General features: G+C 39.3%; 1 protein-coding gene across 1 annotated transcript in view; it reads left to right on the top strand.

Annotated features, from left to right (window-relative positions):
- Window positions 1-20,969, top strand: part of ANXA7 (annexin A7) — a 169,930-nt gene that overhangs the window by 7,866 nt on the left and 141,095 nt on the right. The window contains exon 2 of the mRNA XM_029609149.1: window positions 7,956-8,010. Coding sequence (XP_029465009.1) covers window positions 7,956-8,010 — 55 coding nt within the window. The remainder of the gene's footprint in view (window positions 1-7,955; window positions 8,011-20,969) is intronic.

Consider the following 20,969-nt stretch of genomic DNA (forward strand, 5'->3'; position numbering starts at 1 on the left):
AATATCTTTGAAGATACCTGGTTAAGAAGCACTATAAAAATAAAATTAAAAAAAAAAAAAAAAAGCAAAACAAGTGTTTTGCAGGTCTGCTTCCTGATTCCCACCCCCTTCAATTGTGGATAGAGCCAAGTTTGGGCCTCATTTTCCAAGCACTTTACCGCGTGCGATAAATTCGCAAATCGCGTTAACAAGCTGTTAACGCGATTTGCGAATGCAAATTAGTCATTTGGTATTCAGGGGGTGGAGTTGGGGCGGAGCATATGTAAAGCGGGAACCTGTGTATCGTGTGCGGCGAAACAGCCGCAGTGTTAGCGCGGCTGCTATCGCGGCTAATAACTACAACTCCAACTTCGCGTTATGGACTGCGGTACAGGCCAGAAAAGGATTATCACCATCCACGATAGTTCCGGACAGCCTGTTTCAGGAGAGAGAGAGAGAGAGAGAGAGAGAGAGACTTACTATAGTGCCTATGCCCTACACAGGTATTTGAATCCCTATGGGAGGGCTACCTACTAACTCGGGGTGGGGATTAGGTATGAGCGTCGGGGGTTGGGGGCCACTTTCGCATTCCACATGAGACCTACGGACAGAACAGTGGTCTCTAGTGCAGATTTGCTGGCCGTCGGAGTGAGGACGCTCACTCCAAGAGGAGATTTGGCCAACATTCTCTCCACCTAGCATGTTGTTGCCCATCAAGCTAGGTAGAGAGAATGTTGCCCAAACCACTTCTTGGGGTGAGCGTCCTCACTCCGACGGCCAGCAAATCTGCACTAGAGACCACTGTTCTGTCCGTAGGTCTCATGTGCAATGCGAAAGTGGCCCCCAACCCCCGACGCTCATACCTAATCCCCACCCCGAGTTAGTAGGTAGCCCTCCCATAGGGATTCAAATACCTATGTAGGGCATAGGCACTATAGTAAGTCTCTCTCTCTCTCTCTCTCTCTCTCTCTCTCTCTCTCTCTCTCTCTCTCTCTCTCTCTCTCTCTCTCTCTCTCGCGTGCGGTGCTAATGTTTTCGCGAATGGCGAAAACATCGTCGCACGCGATGTTTCCCCACTGCACGAAAGAAGCCTCATTTGCATTGGTAACGCCCCCTAATGCGTTACCAATGCGATAATGGAAAATGAGGCCCTTTGTTATTAAGGTCAGCATTTCAGCCTGTGAGGGGTAATGGCCCATTGTATCTGTGGGGTAAAGCTTAAATGGTATCAGCTAGGGCAAATATCATGTTTTGACCCGCCTTGCCTTCAAAGCTATGACTGAAATGTTATGCAACTAGGGCTTTTTCACAGGTAGTGCATTCCAAAGTAAAGCACCATCTGCACAGACTAGAGCAGTTAAATCTTTTCAGGTTTCACAAGCATTTAAGACCTTTCTTTTCCCAAATTAGATGTAGTAGGGTTCTGAACAGTGACTTGAAAGCAGATTTTTGAAGCAGGTGTCTGTCTTGTGTTAATGTTTTTTTCTGTATTTGGTTTATGGATTATTTTAATTATTTATTGTTTTTTTTTATTTTATTTTGCTTTTGTCTAAGATATGAATATATACATTATTATATAAATTGCTGCATTAGTTCATTATTAGTAGCTAGCCCCCACCCTCCAAACCCCCATCAAAGACTGAACATTTTTTTAGGGGGTTTCAGATCACTCCTCAACCCTTCCCCATTTTTTTAAAATCACAGTGAACCTAGAAGATGTCAGGCCTGATTGACAAACTGAAGAGTAGTAAATCACCTGGACCGGATGGTATACACCCCAGAGTTCTGAAGGAACTGAAATGAAATTTCAGACCTATTAGTAAAAATTTATAACCTATCATTAAAATCATCCATTGTACTGGAGGAAAGTTAATGTAACCCCAATATTTAAAAAGGGCTCCAGGGGTGATCCGGGAAACTACAGACCAGTTAGCCTGACTTCGTGGAAAGTGTTCTAAATATCAAAATCACAGAACATATAGAAAGACATGGTTTAATGGAACAAAGTCAGGATGGCTTTACCCAAGGCAAGGCTTGCTTCACAAATCTGCTTCACTTTTTTTGAAGGAGTTAATAAATATGTGGATAAAGGTGAACCAGTAGATGTAGTGTACTTGGATTTTCAGAAGGCATTTGACAAAGTTCCTCATGAGAGGCTTCTAGGAAAAGTAAAAAGTCATGGGATAGATGGCGATGTCCTTTCATGGATTACAAACTGGCTAAAAGACAGGAAACAGAGAGTAGGATTAAATGAACAATTTTCTCAGTGGAAGGGAGTGGGCAGTGGAGTGCCCCATGGATCTGTATTGGGACCCTTACTTTTCAATATATTTATAAATGATTTGGAAAGGAATATGATGAGGTAATCAAATTTGCAGATGATACAAAATTGTTCAGAGTAGTTAAATTACAAGCAGATTGTAATAAATTGCAGGAAACCTTGTGAGACTGGAAAATTGGGCATCCAAATGGCAGATGAAATTTAATGTGGATAAGTGCAAGGTGATGCATATAGGGAAAAATAACCCATGCTATAGTTACACAATTTAGATTCCATATTAGGTGCTGCCACCCAAGAAAGAGATCTAGGCGTCAGTGGATAACACATTGAAATCGTCGGTTCAGTGTGCTGCGGCAGTCTAAAAAGCAAACAGAATGTTGGGAATTATTAGAAAGGGAATGGTGAATAAAACGGAAAATGTCATAATGCCTCTGTATCGCTCCATGGTGAGACCGCACCTTGAATACTGTGTACAATTCTGATCGCCGCATCTCAAAAAAGATATAATTGCGATGGAGAAGGTACAGAGAAGGGCTACCAAAATAAGGGGAATGGAACAGCTCCCCTATGAGGAAAGACTAAAGAGATTAGGACTTTTCAGCTTGGAGAAGAGACGACTGAGGGGGGATATGATAGAGGTGTTTAAAATCATGAGAGGTCTAGAACGGGTAGATGTGAATCGGTTATTTACTCTTTCAGATAATAGACTAGGGGATACTCCATGAAGTTAACATGTGGCACATTTAAAACTAATAGGTGAAAGTTCTTTTTCACTCAATGCACAATTAAACTCTGGAATTTGTTGCTAGAGGGTGTGGTTAGTGCAGTTAGTATAGCTGGGTTCAAAAAAGGTTTGGATAAGTTCTTGGAGGAGAAGTCCATTACCTGCTATTAATTGAGTTGACTAAGAAAATAGCCACTGCTATTACTAGCAACAGTAACATAGAATAGACTGTTTTTGGTTACTTGCCAGGTTCTTATGGCCTGGATTGGCCACTGTTGGAAACAGGATGCTGGGCTTGATGGACCCTTGGTCTGACCCAGTATGGCATGTTCTTATGTTCTTACTCCTGCTTCTCCACTCTACCAACCTGCAGATCCCATGCTGGGATTAAGGTACCTCTTACTCGCTGGGAATGCCAGGAGCAGGTCCGAGAGGGCACATGTTATTGAGGTCGCAGGTGGATAGAGTGTGGGAAAGGGGGGCAGTAGGGAGGCCTTAAAAAGAAAGCAAAACAAACCAGGGGTGGGGTTGATCTGTTACCCCCCCCCCCCCCCAAAAAAAAAAAACAAAACCCAAACAGTTTCAGTCTTTGGGGGTTGCTCAACCCAGCAGGGCCAGTTAAAACATATTGAGAAGGGGAATGGAAATGGAGCCACAGGAAATTGGGTGTCGGCACTATTTTTATTGGTTTTACAGGGCTACTTAACTGGGCTTTTAAAATTTTATTTATGAAAACGTTTGTATGCCACATTATCCATTGTTTATCGTGAGCCAATTAGAACATTCATAACTATAATAAAACATTAAAGTTAAACACAAAGTCAAACAAAACATAAAAGCATTAAATGCAGTGAATGTTAAAAACAACAAAGCAACTAAACCAAAGTCACCAGACAAAAGTTAAAGAATATTCATAATCAGTCCTACAGATGGCCATCATTATTCACATGGTCTTTTAAAAGTGAATTATTCCATTAGTGATCCATCTTCAATATGGACAGCACTATAGACATCAAACAGCAAAACTCCATGGAGACTTACCCCTTTCCCTTAGTTTCCCAATCTTTTTTTCATTGTCTCCTAACCCCAGAATTATCCTTCATAGCATCTCACCTAGTTCCGGAGTGGAGGGGGCAGCCACCACCTCCTCCTTCACTCCTCTCAATCTCTATCCCTTACCGCTACAGCCTTCCCCACCTCCAGTGTCTCACTGCCAACCCTAGACAGTATGTCTGAAGATATCCATTTAAGTAGCAAGTTATCCTCTGGAATTTGTTGCCAGAGGATGTGGTTAGTGCAGTTAGTGTAGCTGGGTTCAAAAAAGGTTTGGATAAGTTCTTGGAAGAGAAGTCAATTAACTGCTATTGATCAAGTTTACTTAGGGAATAGCCACTGCTATTGATTGCATCAGTAGCATGGGATCTTCTTGGTGTTTGGGTAATTGCCAGGTTCTTGTGGCCTGGTTTGGCCTCTGTTGGAAACAGGATGCTGGGCTTGATGGACCCTTGGTCTGACCAAGCATGGCAATTTCTTATGTTCTTACACAAGGCTGGATAACTGAAAAACACAGCTGGTTAATTTTTTTTTTTTTTTTTAAATCATCCAGCTACACGTAGCCAGATAACTTTAGATGAGTATATTCAGCGGGACGTTATTCCCATTGAATGTCCAGAACAAGTTATCCAGCTAACTATAGCCAGGTAACTTGTCCATTTGCTGGCTTACTGAATCTGGACCTCTTTTTCATTTGCTATCTAGGATAATGCACAGGCTTCAGATCTTGGACTTATTTGAGAGGAGGGTGTCATTCAGTGTCAGTATTTCTGTTTTGCTGGAGTTGAGTTTGAGTTTATTAAATGAGGCCCATTTGCAAATGTTTGCAAGATAGCTCTTTATTTTTTGCACAGATATACTGCTGTCATGTCCTAGTGACACAAAGACCTGAATGTTGCTGGCCTAGACAAAGCATTGAAGTAAATTCTTAAATACTTTGATCAGTGACCAAAGGTGGATATTAAAAAGGGTTGCTATGAGGATTGAACTTTGTGGAGTACTGCAGGATGGGTTTGATAGATGAGGAGGAGTCACTCACAATGATCTGTTGTGATCTTCCTGTTAGAAATGACCAAAATCATTTTAAGACTGAGCCTTTGATATCCGTGCCTAAAGGCTATTTAGTAGGATATCTTGGTTAATGGTATCAAAGGCAGCAGAGAAGTCAAATAGGATCAGGGTAGAGGGCTTCCCTTGATCAGAACATCATCAGAGAACATCATCTTGTAAAGTCAGAAATGCTTGTCATGGCTCTTTCTGAAGCCTGTTTGAAATTTGTTGAGAAGATGCTTATCTTCCAACAGTGTCTGGAGCTAATGGAAGGCTGCCATTTTGATGATTTTGGCCAGGGATGGTGTCCAGTAGCTTGGGGTCTAGGGATGTTGATCTCTGTGATGCATCTTGTGGAGAGATGCATGAGAGAGTGACAGGTGGATCATGGGATAAGTATATGGGATAGATTGCCTGGGAGAAGTCATAGCTTATGACTTTTTTTTTTTTTTTTTTCCCCTAGATATTTTTAGTTTCCACCTTTGCCTTTCCCATAAAATAACTGGAGGAGATCTTGCAGAAGTATAGCTGTGTTAAATCTGTAATAGCAAAAACAATATGGAGGCTGGCAGCACCTTTTTATAGACTGACAGATTTATTGAGGAATATGCTTTTGGAGCCAAGTCTTCTCAGATACGTAAGCCCCCAATAAATCTTAGTCTAAGGTATTGCCAGTCTCTATTCTTGGAGGAGGGCTTGCTTCTGAACGGAGGTTTAGAAAACCCTACATCTCCTTTTCTCTTTTCCTGCCAAACTGCTCCTAGAGAGTAGGATTCTGATTCATAGCTGTTACTAAATACAGAGAAGTCAGATGAGTCCACACCTTATATTAGCTCTTACGAAAATCGCCCTAAAGGAAAGGCTTAAGCAAACATTCAGGTGCAGTTTTCCTAAAGCTAAGGGTATGGTGGTGAAAGTTAAGATTTCAAAAGACATGTGCTGAGCTGTGAAAGTTGGGAGGGAATATAAAATAGGGTAAAAAAAACCCTGGGTAGTTGCAAATGAAGTTCATTGCACTGTAGCACAAAGGCGGCTGCTTCTGATTGAGCTGGAGATCCACATTAGCAGGTGGAAACTGCTGGGAAGCTTCCTCCTCCCCCCCCTCAAACTACAGCTTTATAGTAAGTTGTTTTAACTGGCAATATCTAGGCTGATATATTATTTAAATCTCAAAGTTAGGGCAGGTGGAGGATACAAATAGAGCTCAGTTAAAGGTATTTTTTAGTATGTAAATGTCTGGCCCTGAGAAGTGAAAACAGACAAGGATTTAACCTGTATTGCTGTATGTTTTTTGTACTGTGGTAAATTTTATCCCTTGGGTATTTTTGGCAGCATATTTCTTATGGTGCATGGAGTAGGCTTCCTGAGCTGGTTCCTTAGACTCCCTCTCTTGCCAGGTTTAAATCCCATCTAAAACCCCACAATTTTGAAGCACCCCTTAACACATGGTTGGACGTGCGTTTTGGATACGCTAGACTTACACCCGATGCGACACAGAGATTAGCACATCCAAAACATGCGTCCAGTTGAGCATGTAGCTAATACCACTCATCACATGCAAATTCCATGTAGATGAGGCTATTAGCTATTGCCCTGCAATACCAAAAATTGCCACGCAGCCAAGGTGCCCATTTTAATGTGGCAAATATAACTCCTGCCGTACTCAAGGGCTCATGAAAAAAAACAAAAAACTCTGCTTTCTGTGATTCCTCCTATTAGTATCGTCACAATACTAAATAGGAGGAACCACAGAAAGTGGAATCATGCCGCACACAAGGGCTCAAAAAAAAAAATTTCTGCTTTCCGTGGTTCCTCCTATTAGTATTGTCACGATACAGTAGTAGGAATCACAGAAAGCATCCCTAAGTTCTAGCCCGATTGAAAGAGTGAATAAATTTAATATTAAGTGCTCGACACTTAATATTTTATTTACTCCTTCACTTACTGCCAATTGGTCCTTTCACTGGCATGTGACAATGAATGCGCCAATCTCCTTTTAGAAGGCTGTCCTGAAAGGGGATTGGTCTTGTCAGTGAAAAGGACCAATCGGGAACAGCCTGTTAGGAGAAGGGGGAGCTCTGGCCAGCCTGTTGTGGATGCACAGCCACTCTCCTGGCCGCTTGATGCAGAATGCTAGGGACGCACAAATTAGCTATTGCATGTCCCTTTTAGCATAGCAGCTCATTTGCCTATTGCATTGAGTGCTCAGGAGAGGTGAATGTGCACATGTTAAAAAAAAACAAAAAAAACTAACATCCAAACTGGGCACATGTTTTTTTTTTATGTCGTGATGTTGCATCAGCCTATAAAGGGGTTCCCTCTTTGCCTGTAACCTCCCAAGTTCTTCTCTCCTTTCACCCTTCTAATGTAACACAAGAGAAGTTCCTGTGTGTCTCTCTTGGAATGTGCTACCCTCTCACCCTTATACTATAACCCATGAGGATTTCCCCCCTGTCCTTGTATTCTTTGGGGTTCTGTTCCCATTTGCCCCAAAGTGTTACAATAGAGGAGTTCACCTGTGCAGTAAAATTTCTCTCTGTGAAACAAATATGCACATTCTGCCACGTTTTCTAGAACGTCTGTGATTTGCAGTCTCTCTGCCTCTTGGTGTGATCTTAAATGGAAATAGTGAATGTAGACTGCATTTGTGCCCATTTCACAGTAAGACACATTTAAGTTTAGCATTGTTTTCATCTGTTTGTGCAGCAGGATTTAGTCCAGAGCACTTGTAGGGCCGGTTCTCCCAGGTAGTAGGCCTGGGTTCCCCTCCCCTGCATCTGTGGGCATCCAGCCAGACTTTACATTTACTGTTTTACTTGCTTTGAAGAATTGAGTAAGAGGTGACTGAATCTGTTTTTCCCTTTGCAGAATGTCTTACCCAGGCTATCCTCCTTCAGGCTACTCTGCCTATCCTGGGTACCCGGTAAGTATATGTGGGGGTCACACTTAAAGCTGTTGAAATATTTGCTCCTAGAGTAATAGTATCTCTAACCCTGTTCATGTCAGTTCACTTAAATACAGAGAGAGCTGAGCCTCCTTTATTTGAGGAAGTTGGTTGGTAGTGATAGAGAATGGAGACATACTGCTTTGCTTCTATAGAACTTGGCATTGCTGTATTTTTATAATAGTAAATATGGGAGTAACTTTCTGATAGACCACTTACTTATAAACTGTATGGGTGCTGTTAACAGACTTCAAACACATTTTTCAAAGGGAAATGACCTGCATTTCTCTTTTGGAGAATTAGCACGTGCAACGTGTGCACATTAAAAACATTCACATGCTTTGCACCTTGTATTTATGTGGGAGGCAGAGGAGGGGCAAATATATTTTAAAATAAATTGCACACATATTGTTTCCCCGCGACGTAAACATGCTTGAGGAAATGTCGCTTTTGCCCACGGCTAAAAGTGCATGCATTGTGGAACCCAAGTGTATTTTCTAGCCACATTTGAGGAAAGCAATTTTCTGTCAAGACTGTTTTTTACCCAGGTAAAATGAAGGGGTAGAAAGAGGGTAAATGCTTTTGAGAATGGCCCTCAGAGCATTTATACTACAGGTGATGTAAGCTCTGGTACTTGCTTTATCATTCTGCACATTCTGCACCTCATGGTGGAAACTCCTCAAGTCTGAAAGCGTTCCATCCCATCAGCTACCTTAATATTGGCTGAAACTAGAACTGGGGTTCTGTGTGTTAGGTTTTGGTTCTGAATGGGTTCTTTTATTTTCATTCTGAGCATAATATGTGTGTGTGTGTGTATATATATATAGATGTATAGATATAGATAGATATAGATAGATATAGATAGATATAGATAGATATAGATAGATATAGATAGATATAGATAGATATAGATAGATATAGATATAGATAGATAGATATATCTATCCCCCCCCCCCCCCCCAAGCCTACTAGAACTAAACATCTCCCCACTAATTGAATTCTTAACAATCCACTTAAAGACCTCAAAACCCACCATGGTACTAGGCGATTTCAACCTGCATATGGATGCAAATCCCCTATCTAAAACCTGCCAAATGCTATTAGATATCATGACAGCATTAGGATTCACACTAATTACTGATGAGCCCACTCACAAAGCAGGACACTCTTTTTTGACTTATCGTTTATCAACCACAGCCACTTAGAACACATTAAAACAGACTACACACAGATCCCTTGATCAGATCACTTTCTCATACAATCCACTATCAAATATACTGAACAATTACCAACAAAAAAAAGCGAACCCATCGAATTTAAATATCACCCACCTTATAACATAGAAACCTTAAAAGACAAATTAAAAGAAAAACTAACAAAAATGGATTACACCAACTGCAGCTCCGCAACTACAGCATGGATGCAAACAACCAAGAATTTAGCTGACGAGATAAACCCAATAAAATATATTAACATAAAGGAACCCAAAGAAACAAAACCCTGGTATAATGAAAAGATAAAGGAAACCAAAAGAATGGAGAAAACAAAACTGAAAACCTAACTAAATACAGAAAACACCTGGCCTATTATAAACAAATAATCCTCAATGCAAAGAAACAATATTATTTTATTTATTTATTTATTTTAAGTTTTTTATATACCAACATTCAAGACGGTAGTCCCATCATGCTGGTTCACAAGAAACAGGGGTGCAATTATAACAAACTTTACAAATTGAACAATAGTGCAGAAGAGCAGTTACATATAGTACTAAAATAGAAAAATTCGCAAACAACCCAAGAACCCTATTCACCTTTGTAAAAAAAAACAAAAAACCTCACCAATGACAAAACTGACTCTCTCTCCCCAAAACCTACCAGTAAATAGATGTAATGAAATAGCTATATTCTTCGAGGACAAAATTACGAACATAAAAACAAAGATTCCCAATATAACTAAACAAAACATTAAAATGCAAAAAAGAGATGTTAAACAATGGACGACATTCAATGAAATATCAGAACTAGAAGTCGAAGCCATGCTAAAAAAGATAAACCCCGCCCCACATGCATATGACATAATACCAACCATAGAAATAAAAAAAATTAGCTGACAGTATCTCTGATATTAACAAATATCATTAACTTATCCTTAAAAGAAGGAACCATGCCAGACACACTAAAAGGGGCAATCGTAAAACCAATTCTAAAGAGAAAAAAACAGCGATCCGCTCATCCTGAACAATTACAGGCCAGAATCAAACTTACCACCAATTGCTAAATTAATAGAAAAAGCTATACAAAAACAGTTAGCGGAACACTTGGAAAACAATATACTGTACTCATCACAACACAGCTTTTGCAAACACTACTGCTTGCACTAACAGACAACATCATGAGAGGCTTTGACAGTGGTAAACATTACATTCTAGTGATGCTAGATCTATCAGCGGCTTTCGATACTGTAAATCCCGACATCCTATTAAATAGATTAGAAGAAATAGGACTAAGTAACAATACAATCAAATGGTTCAAATCATACCTAAATAATAGATACTTCCAAGTACAGATCAAAGACATAATGTCAGAAAAAATAAACCTTCAAACAGGAGTCCCACAGGGATCAGCTTTATCGGCCACTCTATTCAACATATACATGCTGCCACTATGTCACCTGCTAGCAGGTCTGGGCATCTCACATTGCATATATGCGGACGATATTCAATTAATTTTACGCATCGATGACACAATAGAAAAAAACACTAAACATAGCTAACATGTATCTTGATATCATCAAACAGCTACTAAACCAAATGGAATTAGTTATTAATATAGAGAAAACAGAATTCCTACATTTAGAACGTAAAAACCATTGAAATCATTCAAAACCCAATCACACTCAAAAACAACCAAAAAATAGAATTAGCAGAGAAAGTAAGAAACATCAGAGTGATAATTGACACAGAGCTAAACCTAAAGCAACATATATCTTTAAAAGTAAGGGAAGGATACGCCAAACTCATGACTCTTAGAAGACTAAAACCACTACTAACAACTAATAACTTCCGATCGGTGTTACAAGCTCTGATTTTCGCTAGCACGGACTACTGTAATGCCCTTATTTATTTATTTATTTATTTTGAATTTTTATATACCGATATTCCTATAAAGGATATAGATCACACCGGTTTACAAAGAACTTAACTTTCGCTAGGAGGCGATACAATAAACGGTGCATATAAACCATTGAACATTTTAGAAACAATTGGAATTAAGGAACAACAGCAAGCCTATAGCCACAATAAATAAATTGTGAGTCAATCATAAATAAAATAAATAAATAAGATTAAAAAAAAATAATAATAATAATAATAAAATGAATAGTTAAAGTCTTGTATTCATGTTTTAGGATCTGCATCTAGGAGAACCAAGGTTTTCAGGGAAAGTTTGATTAAACAGCCAAGTTTTTAAGTCCTTCTTGAAGGTCAGGAGACTCTGTTCTTGACGGAGGTCAGGTGGAAGAGTGTTCCAAAGCGTCGGCCCAGAAGTAGATAATGCTCTTTTGCTTAGTAATGATTTGGTAGGGGGAACATGTAGAGAGCCCAAATAAGCTCTTCTGATAGGTCTTTCAGAGGAATGAGCACGGAATTGATGGCATAGATTGAGAGGGGCAGTTTTATGAATATCTTTATGTATCATCATAAGTACTTTGAACGAAATCCTGGCTTTGATAGGTAACCAGTGTAGGGACTGCAGTATGGGAGAGATATGATCTCTTTTATTTGAATTAGTAAGTAGTCTCGCTGCGGTATTCTGTACCATCTGTAGAGGTTTTATTGTTATTGCAGGGAGCCCAAACAAGAGAGAATTACAATAATCTAATTTGGTAAGGATTAAGGACTGTAGCACTAGTCGGAAGTCTCGAAAGTGAAGGAGAGGTTTAAGTTTTTTTAATACTTGTAATTTAAAAAAACATTCTTTTGAGGTGTTTTGGACATAAGTTTTAAAATTGAATTGGTTGTCTAATTGAACTCCTAAATCTCTTACATAAGAGGAGTGGTTAATGTCTGTTGAGAGTGAATGTGTTACATTTAAGGGGTTGTAGAGAACCTGGTTTTCATCAGCAGAAATAATGAGAGTCTCAGTCTTATTAGTATTAAGGATCAAGTTAACCCTTCTACTGGGTTTACCATACACTACGATAAGACCGCTCCAAATACTACAGAACACTGCTGCAAGAATTCTGACGGGTAAAAGAGACCATATCACCAAAACCCTAGCTGAATTACACTGGTTACCCATTGAGCAAAGAATACAGTATAAAACCCTATGTACCATACATAAATTAATACATAATGAAAAAGCTGAATGGCTGAACACAGCCCTTCGCGTACACGTCCCTCACAGAAACCTGTGATCAGCAATAAAGCATTACTAACTATTCCCTTGGTCAAAACAGCAAGGCTAACCCAAGTAAGGGAAAGGGCGTTCTCCTTAGCAGGACCTATACTATGGAACACCATGCCGGTAGAAATCCGCTTACAAAGAGACATCAAAACCTTCAGAAAAATTTTTTAAAACATGGCTATTTAAACAAGCGTATCACAGAGAGAATGGAGAGTAAAATCCACAGAGTAGAGGATGCGGTCTGCAGAACACCCACACACATTACCCTAATATATACGTGTGTGTATTGTAATTTTTTATACTTTCATTCACCACCAAAGGATAAGATATTATAATTAATCTATTTTAAAGCGGTCACAGATAAGAATGGACATAATGTATCACACCCACCACTTAATATTTATGATAAAACTATATTACAGTAACCCGATGGCACCTGTTTAGTGAATAGAAATCAAGACATCTACCAATATTAATATTTGTGCCTTGTTGTAAACCGTTGTGATGGTACCTAGCTTAACGATGGTATAGAAAAGATTTTAAATATAAATAATATAACTCTATCCTCCAGTTAATACAAGAGAAAGCGAACATGAAATACTTTTATTCTAATGTACAGCTTGTGGCACACTAGCCTGATTCACAAAGCTTATGCAGCTTCCTTACATAATAAATATTTTGACTAAATAACCTGTTTCTACAGTGACTGCATGTACAGGTAATTGAGAGGTAGTCCTGGCAGAAAGTGATTTCTGCTTCTGATGAGCAGTTGATGATGAAAGGATCCTCAAGCTGCACAGAGGTTCTTTGGTGCTCATGTCTTTCCTTTTGTAGACAACCATTCTGTAATCATCATTTGCTTCGTTTGTATTCTACATATTGCTCTGTTAAATGGCAAAAGATCAACGGAGATCCATAGGAATTTCTTTACTGTGGTAGTATAAGGGTGAAAGAAGAATAGAACTGGGTTAGGTTTTAAGCAATAAAGTACCTCAGTAAAAAAAAAAAAAAAAAATGAAGTTGGTGTTTATTGGATAAACACTGAGAAGTTTCCACAGTTGCCTTGCCTGCCTTAGATCCACTGCTCTGCCCCTTTTCTGAGTGACTGCTCCTCAGCTACATATGTTTTTTTTATCAGCAGATGGGTCTGTAATGTCATCCTCCTGCTGCCGCCAGAAAAACCTGAAAATCTACTTTATGTATTTACATAAAACTCTAAAATAGCTGAAAAGTAAATACCTATGTTTAAAAGTTTAACCAAATCTTTTTTAGGCAGTAAAGAAATTAGCAATACTTCCCCTTCTGGCTATTGAATGTCTGAGCCTCCACACTCTCTCCCACTCTCCACCATTAAACCACCAACCTCTTCTTCCTAGTCTCCCAACGAAGTATGTAGCTGACTGGAGAGTCTCACCTCTGCCGGGTTCTCTGGAGGCCTTCAATCCTTTGGGGACAAAATTGTTTGTAGCTCATGCAGGGGGACATTTTCAGCTTCCTCCCATATCCCCTGCTGCAAGCCAACTCCCGGAGTGAACGCTTCCCAGACCACATGGGCGTCCATCAGGCCCCGCTTAGGCATAACCGGGGAAGCAGACAAAACTTCGCGTTCCTTAGCTTGCCACTTCCTCGCTGTGTGCGGCATTTCAATGGAAATCAAAAAGGGACCAACGGAGCAGCCTCACGCATATCTGTTCAGATCCGCCATCTTGGATCTCTACATACATACAAGTTTTTGGGGAAGTTTTCAAACCGTGTTTTGGGATAAAGTCCATGGGTACTTTTTTACCTATGGCGTTTGCTCCAAATAACAAAAACAGTGTGTGTATGTGTTTGTGCCTGCCTTTTCTGGGGAAACTTTTTGTCATGGAAAATAACATTCATAGATTTGAAAATAAGGATTTCATGCGTTATCGTCCTCTGACTCTAAACTTGCCTCTGGGGAAAACCTTCTCTATATTGCAGAAAATACGCATGTTGTGGAATAATGCAATGAGAGAGGACAATTTTAGACAGCCTGTTTACACATGTAAATGGCTTATAAAATTGTCCTCTCCAACATAGATTCTTACACAAGAGATTCAGCATTGCTTAGTTATGGTCTTCAAGTGCAATTCACATCTTCCTGGTCTGGACAGCTGTAGTGGGCATTGCTGGATCTTGTGTCCCGTGCTGGTGCTGCATTGGTGGAATGTGTGCTATGGTTCTGGTCTCCTGGTATCTTCTAGTTAGGATATTTCTGGGTCCCAGGTATGTGTTTCTTTGTTGGTGAAGATTCTGCTGAGGTTCTGTTCTGTGTTAGGAAAGGTGCTGTTGCAGTTCTTATTGCTCCTTGCTCATAGCTTTCCCTGTTTATTTGGGATGGCTTGCAACCCAAGGTTACCGTACATTGTAGAAGAATCTGGCAAATATTCTGAGTCCCCGAGGTACCTTGGTCATAGAAGTATTCATTGTGGCTGATATCCTGGTGGTGGTTATGTAATAGAAACATAGAACATGATGGCAGATAAAGACAATTCAGCCAATCTAGTCTGCCCATCCACACCTCCTTGCTTAGTTTCTCTTTGTTCCACCACCAGTGTTCTGAGGGTATTGACCTGCAGGCAGTTTTCACACACTACCAGTTCCTCACTGTGGATTAGGATATCCATCTGGACAGAGGCAGAATTAGTAATAGTGGTGACGGCTATTCTTCTGCTGTTAGGAGCTGTGATACTTGTAGAGAGAGAGGAGAGCAACCTACCAAAATAGTCTCCCTTTCTTCAGCTTTCCTGCAAGTAAATTCGGCTGATTTTTCTGTAAAATCATCTTCCACTACCTCATTTGAACTCTGTTTGTAGTACCACTTGTTTATCATATCCTTCCAGACTACAATATTTATTTATGTAGGTGTTGTTTAGTGTGGTATGCTTTGTAGAATCCCAGACCAACATGTAACAATAACCTCTATACTTCCCTTCAAATTATTATTCTGTTTGCAGATGTTTATATATTTAATTTTTAGGCCCTCTTAAGTTGAAGTGTGTCAAATGTTAAATTAATATAAATTACTGACTTAAAGTTCCATTCCTAGTCAAAGTTGAATTCTCTCCAACTAATGCTAAGTAATTTGACCTAATCAAACCCCTAATGGGCTTCAATTAAAATTTAACTTAGTTAATTTCTCTATTGACTTATTAATGTAAAATCCCTAATTGTCATATTATGAAAAATGTCCCTCCTAACCTTCTAATTTGGGTGATAGTCTATATATGAAACTATCTGACTGGAGTGGGTGGGGAAAATCAAACACTGATGATTTTGTCTAGGAAACAGATCTCACAGCTTCCCACAGCAAAAAAAAAATTGCATTTTATATACGCTTAACACACATACAATAGGTTTTAACCCTTTATTTCTTTTGCAAACTTTAAACACACTCTTCCTGTAGCAGATGCAGATTCTGCTGTCGGTGCTCCTTTGGAACTGTTAGTTGGTTCTTACCTCCCTGTATATCTGTGCTTATAAAGCATTTACTTAAAACAATATTCCTTTGGTGATTGACACTGCAAGTAATTTAAATAGACTAAACTGTAACAAAACACCAAACCCACTATAATGTTCCTAACATACAGTATCCCAATACATAAGAATATAGTAGAACACAATTCTTCAGTTTCTCTTTACCATTTTGTACTCACTAATATTAGCATTTATTGTGGTAATTATACTTCTCAAAGAAATGTACAAACTTTTTAAAAAATCATTTAAAATTTTAAACATACAAAATCTATTAAAAACATACATCTAAGTATAGAAAGCCTATAAATGTTGCACATAAACATACATCCAAAGAAATGTTATGGAAAATGGCAGCAAAGTTTGTTTTCTTAAATCAATCACTGTCCCAGCAGGGCACCGATTTTGGTACCCCTCTTGTTTTTCAACAATCCTATAGCTATGTTCAAACTCTAAATTACTTCTCAAACAATCCATCCGCTATGTTGCTCTCAATTTTCCTTGCCAGCTTTTTCCATTTCCCGACACTGCAGTGTTTCAGCATCAAATGCCTGCATCGGAGGAACGGGAAGTTCATAAATTCAAAACTAACTTGATGGTTTTCTTTTCAAAAGTTTGTCTTGGTAAAGCTAACGTGCTGTCGTCTTAATTCATTTTTTCCTGTGTGGATAATGAGATATTTGGATTGCTGAATTTGGGATTTAATGCAACTTGCTTTGTTCTGTTTGTGCATTTGATTTTCAGTACCTTCATGCCTGGGAATAGATGCTTTTCATCAAGGCATCTATCATTTGAATCCATTACCTGTAATCTGTAAGCCACCTCCAGCTGTGTTATAGGCGGCCTATTTGAAATAAATAAATACATCAGTTTCTGATTTCTGTGTTATGCTATCTGTGGGAACATGTTGTGGTAGCTGCTCCCTGGCTGAGATTCTAGGTCTCACGTGGATTCTGATGTGTGCCCTGAGACTGGGCTACCTGTTTCGCTTTTGGTAGTTCCACATCTTCTTTCCTCTTATGTCTTTGCCTCAGATTTGCTCTTTTTCCTTTTTGTGCAATCATTTTTAGTCTTTGCAGACCTTCCTGGATGAAGTCAATATCTTTTTACAATGCTTTAGTTTCTTGTTGCTGCATCTTTCATAGTTCTTTTTTTTTTTTTTTTTTTTCTGACACTGGTGATTTTAGTTCATATAATTGACACATTCATTTTTAATTGTCATGGTTTCATTTTAAAAATATTACTAGACAATAGGATTGTTGAATTAGCACAAGTTTGAAACTTGTAAGTAGTAGCTTCAGTTGTCAAGGTTTCAACCCTGGCTGCTGTCTGTCTGTGTATCTTTCGTATACATTCATAACTTGGTCATCTTAATGCCTCACATTTACTTACCCAATTACAAAAAAATCACAGTTTTACTTAGCTAGTGATTTTTGGAAATATTTTGTGTTGGCAATTTATTTACCTCATGCTTGGATCTGAAATGACTGAACGGCTTTAGGCAGCAACTCTTAAGGAGTTGCCTTAGGAAATTTAAATATTAGTAGGTAAACAAGTTTGTACATGGAGGTGAGAGAGAATCATTCACAGTCAGATGATTATTTTATCCCTACTCTCTGTTTTCTATCTTTTAATCAGTTGGCAATCAACAATAGGACACTGCCCCTTATCCCATGATTTTATTAAATTTCCTAAGAAGTCTCTCATGAGGGATTTTGTCAAATGCTTTGTGGAAATCCAGGTACACTATATCAACTGGCTCACCTTTATCCACATGTTTATTTACACCCTCAAAAAAATGTATCAGAATGGTGAGACAAGACTTCCCTTGGCTAAATCCATGTTGACTCTGTCCCATTAAGCTATGCCTATCTATATGTTCAGCAATTTTTGTTCTTTGTGATATGTTTCTACCATTTTGCCTGGCATGGACATCAGACTCACTGATCTGTAGTCTCCTGAATCACCTCCTGATCCCTTTTTAAAAACTGGCATACATTGGCACCCAGCCAGTCCTCAGGTACCATAGATGATGTCAATGATGCAGGTTTCCAATAGCAGGTCCGGAATATAATTTCTCAGTTCTTTCAGCATTCGGGGGGCATATATCAGCTGGTCCAGGTGATTTTCTACTCTTTCGTTTGTCAATTTTCCCTAGTACATCTTCGAGATTCATTGAGATTTGTTTCATTTTGCTCTGAATAATCACATTTGAATATCATTTCTGGCACGGGCATCTGACATCCTATGAATGGTTTGCCTATTGATACGGTGCCTTACAACATTTTTTTATACATTTTTCAAATTTTGCCATCTAAAAAATACAAATCAAAATGCATTAAAGTAAGATATTTTTACTGATCTACACAACATACTCTACACTTTCATCCCAATAGTTGAGCTGTTTCAAATACTCCTGGATGAAGAATGAAACAGTTTCTGGTTATATGACATGAATTTGTAATGCAGGTCAAAACGTGCCGAACTAAAAACTGCCAAAAGAACTCTGAAAAAATGTTTATTCAAAGGGAAGAAGACTATAAGAGAATTTCAGTGTGTTCGAATATCTGTCAGGCCCATCATTTGTAAATTGGAAACAGTTTGGCACCACCAAGACACTGCTGCGATCAAGCCATCCCTCCAAACTCAGCAGCCATGGGTTGAAGGTCACTGTGAGGCCTAAGATTACTTTAAAGAACCTCAGAGGTCTGTGGAGAAGATGGGAAATTTCAAGATTATTTCACAATCATGGACTGTATGGGAGGATGGCAAGAAGGAAACAAACCACTGCTGAAGAAAAGCTAGATGCCGTGCCACATAGTGTTTGCAAAGAAACACTTAGGGACACTGCATGTGGGAGAAGTTTTTGTGGTGTGATGAAACCAAAGTGGAACTTTTTGATCTCTATGCTAAGTGATGGGTGGCACAAACAGCACATCACCCTGCTAGCACAAACCCTGCTGTAAAGCATGGTGATAGCATCATGTTGTGGGGATGCTTTACAGAGGCAGCGAGGCTTGTGAAGATTGAGGGAAAGATGGATGGTGTAAAGAATAGGCAGATCGGAATACCTGTGCCTGTCTGCCAGAGACCTGGGACTCGGTAAGAGATTCGGATGCATGAATGGCTAGTAGTCAGGCTCGAAGCCTTGATTGGCACTACAAAATTAGATTGTAAGCCCTATGAGGTACATTTTAAGAAACAGCGTGCGCGCGTACGTTTGTTCGCACACCAGGCGCAAACAAAAGTACGCTGGATTTTATAAGATACGCGCGTATCTTATAAAATGCGGGGTCGGTGCGCGCAAGGGGGTGCACATTTGTGCAACTTGCGCGAGCTGAGCCCTGCGCGCGCTGCCCATTCCCTCCGAGGCTGCTCCGATTTCGGAGCGGCCTCGGAGGGAACTTTCCTTCCGCCAACCCCCCCCCCCACCTCTGTCACAGAAGTTACGCCTGCTTGAAGCAGGCGTAACTTTGCGTGCGCCGGGCCAGCTGCCGCGCTCCGTATTCGGGTCCGGAGGCTGCGGCCACGCCCCTGGGCCGAAACCGCGCCCGCGGCACTGCCCCGGATGACGCACCGACCGCGTCACGCCCCCGACACGCCTACCCCAAGAAAGCCCTGGGACTTAACGCACGTCCCGGGGCTTTGCGCGCGCTGGAAGCCTATGCAATATAGGCTCGGCGCGCGCAGGGGGTTTTTAAAAGGGTTATGCGCGTAACCCTTTTAAAATCCGGCCCTATGGGAATAGGGAAATACCTATAAGTACCTGAATGTAATCCACTTTGATGTACATTTTGAAGTGCCGAAAAGCGGAATATAAAAATCTAAATAAAATTAAAACTTGTCAGCAGTATTTATTTTTATCTTGCACTAATTTAACCCTTTTTTTGTCTGTTACCAAGTGTCCAATATATCTGCAAGTATTTTACTGTAAAATCACCAATATTCTGTTTACTGAATTCAAGAAACAGGAAGCAAAGGCCTTCTCTAGGGAAGCTAGGCAGTCCCCTAAGACTATTATATATATTTTTTTTTTTTTAGTGATTTTTTTTCTGCTGCCAATTGGGTCGTTTCTTCTGCTTTCTCCCTTTCTTGTATAATTGTTACTATATCCTGTGGCAGGTTATCAGGGCTGCGTATTTTCTTTGTCCATCCTTTTTACAGTTGTTTCTTGCTCAGGACAGGGAGCAGGTTTTTGATTGCTGCTGCCTGTTTCTGTTTTGAATTGGTCAGACTTCTGCTTCCTTGGATCATCATCCTTCCATTGTGGCCTGCATTTATTGAGTTTCTATTTCCTTGGTGTCCTGGTAGGCCATGTATAAGCAGTCTGTTGGCTTTTTGCTGATTCCCTTTCTCTGCATGTTAACTCTTTTTTTTTTTTTTTTTTTTTTTTTTTTTTTGGTGCCAGGCTTCTGAATCCTCCGTGTAGAAAATGATTGGTTTTGCTCTTGTCAGTCCTATAGTGAAAGTAATCAGAAATTGGCAGCTCTGAACTGCTACTTAATATATCGGTACTCAGTAGTCTGTCTTTTTGCCACTTTTGATTCTTCAAGATACTAGATCTCATAGCTTCCTATCCCCCTGTAGAGAAGAATAGGATTACTTACATATTTTTGTAAACCGATTATAAACAATTATTATTATAAACAATTATATTGTTTATAATATAAACAATTATATTGTTTATAATATAAACAATTATATTTATAATTTATAATATAAATAATTTATAATATAAATTTTATAAATTATAATATAAATTTATAAATAATATAATTTATAATATAAACAATTATAAACAATTATATTGTTTATAATGTTATTGTTATATTGCTATATTGTTTTACTGTATCTCATCTGAGTTCTTTGTAAACCGGCATGATGTGCTTCACGAATGTCGGTAAATAAAAGTTAATAAATAAATAATAATAATAAAAAATTTTATTAAACTGTCTAAAACTGAGAAACACGTTTCCATCTGAAAGTCTATGCCCCTCCCTGCCCCCCCCGAAAAATGACATAGTACTGATGTGAGCA

This window comes from Rhinatrema bivittatum, chromosome 7, assembly GCF_901001135.1.
Source record: "Rhinatrema bivittatum chromosome 7, aRhiBiv1.1, whole genome shotgun sequence".
In the NCBI taxonomy this organism is placed as follows: Eukaryota; Metazoa; Chordata; class Amphibia; order Gymnophiona; family Rhinatrematidae; genus Rhinatrema; species Rhinatrema bivittatum.